The following is a 14079-nucleotide window of genomic DNA, read 5'->3' as shown; positions in this document are numbered from 1 at the left end:
GGAAATTCCTAAGTGAATTTTACATGTTATTGTGTTGCAAGTAAACAATGCTCCCTTAGTCCATTTGTTAATAATCACCAGTAGATATTGTAATGACAGTAAGAGAGCTTATGCATCAATCATTGTATTTTCTCACCAAGAATTAATTATTAATTTTTGTAAAAACAAGATGGCAATAGGGTAATTTTTATCTTTTTTACAAACATAAATCTTCTTAGTAGAAATTTTATGCCTGATAATTTAATGGATTTTTCGAAATATTCAAAAATAATATGTACAAAAAATTATTATATATTTAAATAATTATTATTTTGATGACTATATTGTTTACGAAAAATTAAAGAGTATGAAAAAATACATGAAATATGGTAATGACAATTTTTATGCAAGAAGTAAGAATAGTTCATTTACGACAGGTATGGAGTGTGGCATCCATGGTATACTATGCTGAGCAGATGACAGAGGGTAAACCTCTTCCAAAACCTTATGAAAACATACATGATGATATCCAGCAGGTAAATATTGACAGAGATGGTCCACATAGCTACACTGTAAATGTTTCAAATGTACTAACATTCTGAGTATTCCATGCATTCATTTCTACTTTAGAAGATATTCCGTCTTTTGCTTTTGATAGATGTGTATTTGCTTGCCATGGTGTGCAAGATAGAATTGTACTTACTTGCCATGGTGTGCAAGATAGAGGTTTATTTGCTTGCCATGTATGCAAGATAGAAGTGTATTTGCTTGCCATTGTGTGCAAGATAGAAGTGTATTTGCTTGTCATGGTGTGCAAGATAGAATTGTACTTACTTGCCATGGTGTGCAAGTCAGATGTGTATTTGCTTGCCATGGTGTGCAAGATAGATGTGTATTTGCTTGCCATGATGTGCAAGATAGAAGTGTATTTACTTGCCATGGTGTGCAAGATAGATGTATATTTGCTTGCCATGGTGTGCAAGATAGATGTGTATTTGCTTGCCATGGTGTACAAGATAGAAGTGTATTTGCTTGCCATGATGTGCAAGATAGAAGTGTATTTGCTTGCCACGGTGTGCAAGATTGAGGTGTATTTGCTTGCCATGGTGTGCAAGATATGTGTATTTGCTTGCCATGGTGTGCAAGATAGAAGTGTATTTGCTTGCCATGGTGTGCAAAATAGAGGTGTATTTGCTTGCCATTATGTGCAAGATATGTGTATTTGCTTGCCATGGTGTACAAGATAGATGTGTATTTGCTTGCCATGATGTGCAAGATAGAAGTGTATTTGCTTGCCACGGTATGCAAGGTTGAGGTGTATTTGCTTGCCATGGTGTGCAAGATATGTGTATTTGCTTGCCATGGTGTGCAAGATAGAAGTGTATTTGCTTACCATGGTGTGCAAGATAGAAGTGTATTTGCTTGCCATGGTGTGCAAGATAGAGGTGTATTTGCTTGCCATTATGTGCAAGATATGTGTATTTGCTTGCCATGGTGTGCAAGATAGAGGTGTATTTGCTTGCCAAAGTGTGCAAGATATGTGTATTTGCTTGCCATGGTGTGCAATGCAGAAGTGTATTTGCTTGCCATGGTGTGCAAGATAGAAGTGTATTTGCTTGCCATGGTGTGCAAGATAGAAGTGTATTTGCTTGCCATGGTGTGCAAGATAGAAGTGTATTTGCTCAATATTAGTCCAGTATATTCTGTTTCAAACACAGGAACTATCAGAATGATGGTCTTTGAAAAGACATGTCATATAGAAAGTTATTTTCTTGGATATAAATTTAGTCATTATTGTCTGAAAAGAATGGTTTAACTTTTTGGCAATTTATAACAGGGATTGCATATACAGGGGATTTTACATTAGCACGGACAGCCAGCACTGTTTTCTCTCTGAGATAATTATTGGCTTACTAGCGTATGCCAAATTATTCTTGCCTACACAGTCATTATACAGGAAAAGTCGGAATGGCCTATTTTCCTTTCATTGAGGAAAATGCAAAGTAAATCATTTAATCAGTCTGTTCCATTAGAAATGACAGTGGCATTTTGATGTCAAGCTAATCTTGAGATATTGGTTCAGATTAAACAAACAAGAATATTCCTAATCGTATGTATTGTGAGCTTGTTTGGCTACTGCATGTTCAAAGTGTATTGTGTGAACAGTTCTTCATATTGTCCATAGCAGTGAGTACATGATTGCATTCTTTAGAACTCTTTATTCACTCTATCAATAAAAGCAATTAATTTATTTATTACTCAATGTATGTAATAGTACTAAAGATTGGGTGTACCCAAAAAGGAAGATTTATTTAGAATGCCATGAGTAGTGATGGCTATATTTTATTATACATGCCAAGAAGAGAGGCTAACAGAAGCACTCTTATAAATGAAGTAAATCTTAAATTTTTAAATTTTTCATGCTTTCTGCAGAACATTACATGTGAGTAAAATTCCATTTCTGTGGTAAAATTTACTGCAGCAGAATTCCCAAAATTTACTGCTTCAGTGAAAGAACTGTTAGAATGTCCAAAATTTTGAACTGTATGATATCTTAACTAAATCTCAGTTTGCTGTTAGGTGTGACATATACTTGAATAAGTCAACATGTCACTAATGTAGCGGTGTATGGATGTTATGGTCATATAGAGTAAAATGATTTATGAAGCTTGTGCAGTTTATGATTACGTATTGAGATCAAAATAAGAATAGAGCAATTATTATGGGTTTTTTTTAAAAATTTAAATTAAGAAAGATGCAGAAAACGGATCTATTGAGTATTAAGAACATTTTTAAAGTAAGCTCTGCTGGTCATTCTTTTTTTGTTCAAAGCACATAACAGATCATCATAAATCTTTGTAAACACTGAGAAAAACATGTAGCAATATCATTTAAGCAATGATTGGGAGAAAAAATGACAGGCCAAATTTGCAAGTAAACAAGCAAAAGAAAAGGAAAAGAAAATTGAAAAATAAGTCATCCCCTGTCCTTTTTTTACAGATATTTGAAATAAAAACACTGATCTTCATGAAATATTTGCTTGATGGATTATATATGAAGAAATAAGAGCAACAAATATGCAATAGAGCATGGTGAAGCCATATGTAAGGAGATAAGGGGTGTTACATTTTGAATTGGACGGGTTGCCCGTGTACTATTTTAAAGAAATGCATGTTGTTTTTGAAGTGTTATTGATATTTTTTAATGAAAATACAGATCTGACTTACTTATTTTCACATTATGGCTTATATATTATTGAAGTTAGAAAATGTGCCAAGATCACACTTCTGCGTCCGAATGCAGTGTTTTACTGTTCTTTCCACTAATTATCATTATTTATTTTGATGACCATATTGAACATAGATCTAGCTTTAGTCATTTAGATTTCTTTTAAATTTATATGGAGTTATTTCACAACCTATTGCAAATTCTGTGTTCCATGATCTCCATCTTTGTGAGTACTTTGTTCTAGTGAAACATTACTTCTGCATGCATTTCAACAAAATTATTCATAAACAGTGCAGTTAAAATTTATAAAAATGAATATGGGACTTGAGGTATACAGGATATCAAACTGAACATGGGACTTAGGTATAGAAGATAGCAAACTGAACATGGGACTTAGGTATACAGGATATCAAACTGAACATGGGACTTAGGTATACAGGATATCAAACTGAACATGGGACTTAGGTATACAGGATATCAAACTGAACATGGGACTTAGGTATACAGGATATCAAACTGAACATGGGACTTAGGTATAGAAGATAGCAAAATGAGTGTAAGCAGAAATCTCCACATTTGACCGTAACAAAATAGAGGATTGCTCTCTTGAATTTTTAAAAAATTTGACTGCCATAATTTCAGTGGATAATAAATTTTAAGATATATTTTCATAATCTCAGTCTGAGGCTGTTAATTTAAGAAAATGTCTCCATAAATAAAAAATAACTTGTTATACAGTATTATAATTTGTTATGTTTAGTAAATTGAGAAGGAAAATATTTAACTTTTTTTCTATATTTGGGTAGTTGAAAAATTTGTACATTTTACAACCTAGAGAGATCTACATTGATATAAATGATGACTTGTATGTCAGTGTTGTCATTTTGTGGCTGAATCAGGATTTGGGTTTTTCTAAATAAATACAAACAGCTGAAGCTTAATTCTTCGACATCCATCACATGGCAATGACAGCAAATATAAGTACAAGGATGCTAATAATGTTTTTTTCATTTATCAGATAATACTTTATAGATATGGCATTTCATTTATCATATAATGCTATATAGATACGACATTTCATTTATCAGATAATACTTTATAGATATGGCATTTCATTTATCGTATAATGCTATATAGATATGACATTTCATTTATCAGATAATACTATATAGATATGACATTTCATTTATCAGAAAATACTATATAGATATGACATTTCATTTATCAGATAATACTATATAGATATGGCATTTCATTTATCATATAATGCTATATAGGTATGACATTTCATTTATCATATAATGCTATATAGATATGACATTTCATTTATCATATAATGCTATATAGGTATGACATTTCATTTATCATATAATGCTATATAGATATGACATTTCATTTATCATATAATGCTATATAGATATGACATTTCATTTATCATATAATGCTATATAGGTATGACATTTCATTTATCATATAATGCTATATAGATATGACATTTCATTTATCATATAATGCTATATAGATATGACATTTCATTTATCAGATAATACTATACAGATATGACATTTCATTTATCAGAAAATACTATATAGATATGACATTTCATTTATCTGATAATCTATATAGATACGACATTTCATTTATCAGATAATGCTATATAGGTAGGACATTTCATTTATCAGATAATGCTATATAGGTATGACATTTCATTTATCAGATAATACTATATAGATATGACATTTCATTTATCAGATAATACTATATAGATATGACATTTCATTTATCAGATAATACTATATAGATATGACATTTCATTTATTAGATAATACAGTACTATATAGATATGACATTTCATTAATCATATAATACAGTACTATATAGATATGACATTTATCATATAATACAATACTATATAGATATGACATTTCATTAATTTATTTCATATATTTGCTTTCAGAAGGTATCAATAATATCATATCATAAACATAATGACCTTGGACATTGCAAACTGTGCAAGGCATGAACTATAAATAAAATGAGATCAATACAACTACTCATATTTTGTCTTGTTAAATATAATCAGTTGGGTTTTGTTTTACTTAATAAATAATCATACATTTGTTTTTTTTTATTTCATAAAAAATTTATGAAAATTTTGAAATTATTTGCTATTTTACTTCTTGATGGTATTCAAGGAAATAAATAACTGATATACACTTTTGTATGTATTTCATAGAAAATGAACTTTATCAAAGAAATCAATCAGTCAAAATGAAGAGACAAAGAATAGATGATTTGTCGTTGGTTAACATCTGTGTTTTAACTCTGACCTGAAATAAAGGTTAAGTTCTACTTTTTATTTTTTTTTAAATTATTTTTGAAGGCTAATAGATGGAGGTGAGAAGAAGAGATCAGGAAATGGACACTGTATTGTTTTTTCTTGTACAATATTGGTAACATCATTTGTTATTGTTGTGGAATAGAAGATGCTAAATAGTAAAGGAAAATATATGACTATTTGTGTACGATTTTTTAGCAAAACTTGAAACTTACATATTTCAATCTCATTTTTCTTTTGTTATTCAGATGGGTGGTGATTTTATACTGGACAAAGAAGGAAGAGCTAAGTTCTTGTATCCCAGTAAAACATCCAGGGATAGACCAGATATCAGTGTGATTTTAGATGTATTAAAGGTAACATACTAATAGTAAAACATCCAGGGATAGACCAGATATCTGTGTGATTTTAGATGTATTAAAGGTAACATACTGACAGTAAAACATCCAGGGATAGACCAGATATCAGTGTGATTTTTTAGATGTATTAAAAGCAACATGCTGAGAGTAAAACATCTACAATATAGACAAGATATCTGTGTGATTTTAGATGTATTAAAGGCAACATACTAATAGTAAAACATCCAATTTTTAGATCAGATATCAGTGTGATATTAGATGTATTAAAAGTAACATACTGACAGTATAATGTCCAGGGATAGACCAGATACCAGTGTGATTTTAGATGTATTATTGGCAACACACTGACAGTAAAACATCCAGGAATAGACGAGATATCAATGTGATTTTAGATGTATTAAAATCAACATACTGACAGTAAAACATCTAGGAATAGACCAGATATTAGTGTGATTTTAGATGTATTACAAGCAACACACTGACAGTAAAACATCCAGGGATAGACAAGATATCTGTGTGATGTTAGATGTATTAAAGGCAACATACTGACAGTAAAACATCCAGGGATAAATGAGATATCATTGTTATTTTATATATATCAAAGGCAAAACATCAAGTGATAGACAAAATATCAGTGTGATTTTAGATATATCTAAGGCAACACACTGACAGTAAAACATCCTCGGATATACCAGATATTAGTGTGATTTTAGATGTATTACAGGCAACATACTGACAGTAAAACATCCAGGGATAGACCAGATATCCGTGTGATTTTAGATATATTAAAGGCAACACACTGACAGTAATACATCCAGGGATAGACGAGATATCAGTGTGATTTTAGATATATTAAAGGCAACACACTGACAGTAAAATGTCCATGGATAGACGAGATATCAGTGTGATTTTAGATGTATTAAAGGTACACACTGACAGTAAAACATCCAGGAATGGACGAGATATCAGTGTAATTTTAGATATATTTAAGGCAACACACTGATAGCTATTAGAGCATGAGATACATGTAGTCATCCATGAAGTTAAATACCTTTTCACCTTTATCTGTAACATTATTTCATCGTAAATTCATAGGATTCATAATTCATAGTAAATTCATACTTGGTTACATTTATGGTGGCCAGGTAGAGAATTTAATGAGTTTTATCATTAATGTTAATTTGCACCCAAGTTATATTTTCCAACATTACAGTATAGTTTTATACTATATGTTCCAGGTCACCAAACTTGAATTTTTTTAGATCTTGACGTTGCTAGTTCACAGTAAAGGATGATTTAAGCCTTTAGGTCTGTCATTTCACGTGAATAACTCCCAGAAGCCAAGTCAAGTTTGTCTTGCCTTGATTTCACCCTGTTCCCATAACCCTAGTCTGTTTCAAAATACAAAGCATTAATAATCGATGTTAAATGTTCACTTTTTTGTCACAATTCCCTTCAAAGCAGATTGTGGATAGTAGGAAAAAGAAGTCATATGTTCTGTAGTCAGTTTTGGTGCTAACCTGATGATCATAAATACCAGAAATTAAGAAATTACATTGATTGGAATTCCTAATGAAAAACCACACATTATCCTTGAAAAACAAGGAAAACTTTAATTTTTGCAGCCCAGTTAAAAAAATTGTATTCCTCAGTAGATGTATTCAGGTCCATTGCTAGTAAAATTAATCATTTTATCCAATATTTCATCCTATAAATGTATAAAAAGAGGACTCTTATTATAGAAACAGTACAATTTTTACTGTAATTACTTTCGAAGTTTCCATTTTGTACAGCCAGTTAAGACAGTCTTAAATAACTTTATAAAGTTCTTCAAGTATTTCGTCAGTATTTTGATCATCTAACATTAAATATGCAAAAGAGAGAAGTCTTCTCACCTAAATATTGAAGTCCAGCATTGACCATTTTGATTATTTCTGGTTTTTTTTTTTCTTCATAATGTCATTTATACGCAGTAGTCAACAAGCTAAAACTTCATTCCCTAATCCCCCTCAAATTAAATTGGATTAAGATAATGACTTGATTGATTTTTGTTTTCTTATGTGCAGAGGTAGAAAAAGCCCAGGACATCCAAAATACAATTCCAGGCAACAATTTTTCCATAAGTTAAAGCCCAGTCAGATAGCTGAAAAAAATATTAAAAATTATCATCTTAGAAATTAAAAGGAATTTTTGTTCTCCAGCACAACACATTTGATTGTTAATTTTTCCCTCTGAATAGTTATATCAGGGTTCCTGAATTTTCGACATATAATTCCATAGTTGAGTGATTTCTCTTGGCCAGAAGCCACTGAATCAGCTGTTAATTATCAGAGTCAGTAAACACATTCTGTTTTAGCCCATCAATGTGAACCCTTAAAGATATCAAACATGCAAATGCTCATTGTTGTTCAACACACTAGAATATGTAGCAGTATTTTTCATCTTTCACTTGACACACTACTCCTATATGGTTGTATGATTTCCCATTGGTCAGTTGAAGAAATGGAAACTTTCTATACAGCGTGTTAAATAAAGGAATATGGCAATTATGAAGAGTCAAACAAATTGTAATCATTGTTGAATATTATGTTGTCTTGTAGGATAATGGCTAAGCAGCAAATACACATGAAAAGCTAGCATTCACCTGACAATTTAAATGATAGTACAGTCCTACCCATTTATGTCGACATCCTCAGTCCCGAGGGAATATTGTTGACATAGGCGGATGTCAAGATGAGTGTTGGGAGGGGGGTCTGAAGAAAAAATATAAGTTAAATTAGTCAGTAAGGGGTGACCTGTCGTCATTGAGTAGCATTTACACTTTAAGAAAACAAACTATGGAAATTTTGAGTACATGAAGATAAAACCAGTGTGAAATACACTTGTATGTTGACAAATTACATTTGGTTACCTTTGTGTAATACAATCCACAATAAAATATTGCATTGGTCACATCCTGATATGAAAAACATTCACTACGATATTCAATGTTGAAAATTCAATATCGGCATTAGCACATGGTTGCTTAGTTGTTATTTACATGCTTCAAGTACATGTACTTAATTTGGCCTAGATTTTGGTCAGTCTGTTCCCATCTTACTGAGGCTACCAAGGGGATGGGGCTATTCGCAGGAAATGGAAGACCTGTCAACAAGTTAGATTAAACAGTACATGTATTTAGTTACAGAAGTCATTGTGAAAAGTACACAAAAGTGAACAGGAGATATGTGATTGATATGATTATTGAAGGCATAATATTGTATACATTGACACATGCTAAATAAAGTTAAAAAGGAAACTGTCACAGCACAATAAACTTGTTTTAATCATGGATCACTTTGGAAAATGCAAGAATCGATCAGATTTCATTGCTTTTATTTAAGTTGCCATGAGAGGCCAGCTTTATAGGACCAAACAAAAGCTTGTTTTTTATCCAACCACGACATCGAAGCCTGGTGGCAAGATCAACTAATTGTTGAATAAAGTACAGGTCAGATCTGGCCTCTTGCCAACATGAATGATTAGGTGGGAAAATTAAAGCCCGTTGGCAAGATCAACTAATTGTTGAACATAGTATGGGTCGGCACTGGCAGCTTGTCGACATAAATGATTAGAAAACGAAGGATTTGTTCAAGCTGGGACCAAGGACTTCTGTCGACATGTACGTTTATTTTTTATCTCGACGTCAACATAAGCATGACAATTTTGGTAGCAATAGTAGATGTCGATATAAGTGGGTAGGACTGTACAGGATTAACTGAAAGTTAACCATACTGATGTAAACTCGGATAATATAAAATATAAATAAGTTTCTGGTCTGCAGTGGTCATCTACTAGAAAGCTTGAGATGGACAACAAGGCACGTAGTCCAATAAATCAACCCCCAAGCCAATATTTTTATTGCTGGCACAAAACATAATAAAAAAGAGAGATAATTGTCCAATTATATTCTTTTTGCTGTTCTTGAACAGGTTAAAAAAGTGTAACATGTGTGACAGTTTCAATTAGCAGGACTGATGGTGAATGACAAGTATTGTATGCAATTAGGACTTAATGATGTAATAACAAAAGTTGTTGAGTAATTTTAATTATAACAGTCTTAGAGTAATTTACTTGGCAACCATAAAAATCTTCTGAGTAACCATACAAAGCCAGTTGCCAGGGGCAACAATGGAGTTTAAAACTACCCTTTTGCTGACCTGCCAACCCTTACAATTTGACCCAGTCTTACAGAAATGACCATTAAAATGCAGACTTACAGAATAATTGTGCAAAGTATAGAAATAAAGTTGTTAAATTAAAATTCTGATGCTAGCTTGTCCGTGTTTGTTTTAGATCCAGGTTCTATATTAGATTCAATGGAGGTTGTCAGGCAACCTGACGAACTTTACACAAGTACCTCAGATGCTTTAAATTTTACATATTTTTTTTTATGGAGAGTGTTTGCATGACAATGCTGTTGCCTACATAAATTTTTTCTAAAAGTGGCATCCAACAATTTATACATGTTCAGGACAAAAGGGACAATAAACCTCTTAAACAGTTAAAATAGTACAAACGATTGAAAATGAATATTCAGATTCTTTGGAAAATAAAGCAGGAAGGGCGACAATTATGTTTATTGGATGTCATATGTTGGTTGATATGTGTCATATGGTGGGAGAGATTAATGCTGTCACAACATAAAATTGGGGGGAAAAAGCCAATAGGATTATGTCAGGTTGAGAGATAACAAGAAGCTATTGAGTTTCTTATGATTTGGGACTGCAGTTTGTGAAACTGTACTGGCGGTAACTAAGGTCTAGGAGTTCTTTACAGATATCTTTGTTGAACATTGCTGAATTAGTCTGCAGTTACACCTCTGAAATTTTTAAATGCATGTTTTCCAATTTAACAATAGCAGTACATTGTATTTTGTTGCACCTTACAGAAAATTGATCTATCTTATGGGAAAATATCGACATCTTTCCAGAAACGGTCTTGTTGAGTTTGGCAGGTCTGTTAATGCGACTTTCCCAATGAAGAATAAGTAAATCGTGGTAAAATCATTGTACCCTTTGGATAGAAGGGTTAGTATGTAAATGGAGTACTTTCCAGTATGAATATGATGTGATGTCAACAGTCCAACAAATGGTCAACATGGCACACATAACTGTAAACAGCCCAACCACCAACTTTTAACCTGATCTTTAATAAATCACATGTGATTGTTTTCTCTATGTTGTTGTCAGTAAATAATCATAATTGTTCTGTGGTATTGCACTATTTTCTAAACGTTATGTAGACCTAATAAAACCAAAACAGTTGTGTGAATAAAGCATTTGTTTACAGTCTGGATTTTGTATAAAAGTTAGCCTCATTTTTAAAATTGCAGTATCATTGAATGTAATCAGCACTATTTTCATTCCACAGTGTACTTTATTGAAAGTTTTAAAAGAAACTTAGATAAATATTTAAGAGAAAATTTACATTTTTGTTTTGTCCAAGACAATAATAACAATAATAATAATCATAATAATATAAATGCAATTAACTGTGAAAAAGAAAACAAGTTCACTTTGTAATTTTTTTCTTCAGAAAATCCAACAGTAGATTGTGAACATTATGAGAGCTGGACCCTATGATGTAAACATAATGATGGCTGCCATTCAAACCAGACAACCTGGAGGTGGCAGCTTGAGTCAGACAACAGTGTATACATCACTTGGAGATGCAGTTCTTACAGTGCTATTACTTTTACTTTTGATGCTGTTTTTTTATACTGAAGGTTTTTCTATCTTTACTTGTGCAGCAGAAAAGGAGTACAGATACATTACTTATGATCAGTATTTGAACATTGTTCACATGAACAATTTTCATTTAAACATAGTATAGCTTGTCTAAAAATGCTACCTCTTCTGCCATGTAAATCTGTTCTTTCTAGACAGATTGTCTCTCATTAAATGTGCTCACATTATAAAACATGGTTGATCCACAAACAACAAATAAGATTTTTGTGATAATTGGTTCTAAAACTGGTCATTCAAGTCGTGTTTTTCTGGCATGTGCCATTTTATGTGGTATATTATTTTCTTCAGAGGAGTGCTTTTTGAAAATGAAATACAATCGAACCTGTCACTCACAGCCTCAACTGGGAAAGGGTAAAACTGGTAGTTGCAGACAGATGACGTCTGTACATAGGTTTGCCTTTTAAAATTGTGTTTTGAACAAATATCGTGCACCAGATATCATTATTATTAGTTGTAGTATGTTATCAAGATTGTTTTATGTGCAATGTAGAAAATTTTTTAATTACGGGTATATGTTGTTCTCTCCAAAAAATTTTCACCAACTTAAAATATACACTGATCTTAATTTGTTCATGCCTGAAAAACAAAATCTGCACAAGTCAGTTGCTCACCTCACCATCAGATTATGTGAGAAGATTGTAATGAACAAAGAATAAAAAGAAGACTTCAGGGCTATTCTTTGTTATGTATAAGCCAAAACTTAACTGCCATTACAAGCTAGTTCAGAATATTGAATGATTCTGATCCTAATGAAAAGGGATGTAATTCATATCTCTTCCCAAAGACAAACTTTTTTTCTTTCTTCAGAGGTAGTTTCAATTCACAGACAAATAGATGAAGATATCTAACTATACCTGTCATACTGGAACAAAACATGACTTCCGTTTCTACTGCAATAACACAACTGTTTTTCCCACCACCCAGCAAACAAATTGCTTTGACACTTTACTGTAATGATAAAAACTACCTCACTTTTGAAATTAATATATTGATAACTTTTATTTACATTGCGAACATGACTGGTGTAAAGCAACCACAGGCAGGATAAGAAATGTTTGTACATCAAATTTACATGATGTTCACTTATCTAAACAACTCCCTCCTCATGAAACAAAACACATCTGTCACTGCTATAGATACGGGCCAGTGTCGTCTGCTTTAAGCAGGGAAAAAACCCATTGGTTGGTTAGGAAATGCCTGGCCAGTGTCTGCAAAAGGGTTGTGAGTATTACATACAGGACATTTATAAAGGAAATGAGAATGATCATTGTTAACAGGTAACCATTAGGATAGATGTGCCTGTATTTCAAATTTTTTCAAATTTATTTTACAGGAAATTATATTTTTCGATGGAAACTTTGTTTTCAGGGTTAAAGTACTTTATATTCAATGTTTATTTGACAAATATTTGCATACATATAAAAATATTCATTATAATGTAGTCATGCCCAATTTATAATTTAATGGAAATAAAGATTTATATGTATTATTTGTTCTGTTTTTTATCCTCCTTTCAGGCTGATCCTATATACATGAATGCTCTTCCATTGTCAATTCTTTATCATGACATTCCAGCATCATTTAGAACACAAGCCATTAAGCTGATATTTGAGTGAATCTGCTGTATGGTACATTGCTCATTATTTCAACTCTGCAATATAATTTGTGCATGGTACATTAGTGAGCAAGGGTGATGGTGTCACTTATACAAAATGAGGGAGTTAATTTCCTTTGTTTAGCTAGGATATTACTTATCATTAAGTGCAAATAAAAAATTGTGTTTGGCAAGCATTTTGTTTATTTTCTGTCACTACTGAGCCATAGAAAAAAGTTAGTGACTTCTCCTGCACCATTCAGCAACATAAGATCCATCTCAGTCAAACTTGGCATCTATGTCTCATTGTTTTATTTTGACTGCTGGTCTTAGACCAGAAGAGCTTATGTGATTTCTTCCATCTCTATCATCTGTTTTTATCACTGCTCCTAAACTAGTTGGAGGAGTAATGAATTGCCACAAAACTGTACAAACACATTCATGGGTCTAGTTGGTCTGAAATGGCATGCAGTATTGTTATATGCATATGGGGATTTAGCTTAAATAACTTCTTATAATGTCTAGTTGACACTTAATTGTATTTGTGACAGTCTGACATGGCTGCTATAGTGGCCATCTTGAAAATCTTTTATTGCTATGCCTACTATTGGGGTTTTCATTAAAAGACTTCCTCTGATGTCTGATTGGTCCTAAATGAAAATGTTTTGCCTCGGGCATCCAGTATGACCACCACATTGTCCCTCTTGAAAATTGTGTTACTGCTACTTCTCAAGAATGGATGGTTATGTTCACATGAGGTTTTCTCTAAAAGGCTTCTTATGATGCCTTGTT

General features: G+C 32.2%; 1 protein-coding gene across 2 annotated transcripts in view; it reads left to right on the top strand.

Moving 5' to 3' along the window:
* The window catches only part of LOC149808308 (uncharacterized), a 56755-nt gene extending 43576 nt beyond the window's left edge, over positions 1-13179 (top strand). For both annotated transcript variants that reach the window (XM_089975851.1, XM_089975852.1), the window contains exons 9-11: positions 417-515; positions 5794-5901; positions 11482-13179. In XM_089975851.1, coding sequence (XP_089831977.1) covers positions 417-515; positions 5794-5901; positions 11482-11496 — 222 coding nt within the window. In that variant the 3' untranslated portion in view covers positions 11497-13179. The remainder of the gene's footprint in view (positions 1-416; positions 516-5793; positions 5902-11481) is intronic.
* Positions 13180-14079: the final 900 nt, after the last annotated feature.

Source organism: Sinohyriopsis cumingii, chromosome 1 (genome assembly GCF_028554795.1).
Source record: "Sinohyriopsis cumingii isolate HCF-2022 chromosome 1, ASM2855479v2, whole genome shotgun sequence".
In the NCBI taxonomy this organism is placed as follows: domain Eukaryota; kingdom Metazoa; phylum Mollusca; class Bivalvia; order Unionida; family Unionidae; genus Sinohyriopsis; species Sinohyriopsis cumingii.
Note: the sequence above shows the minus strand (reverse complement) of the source record. Positions and strands in the feature narration are given on the sequence as shown.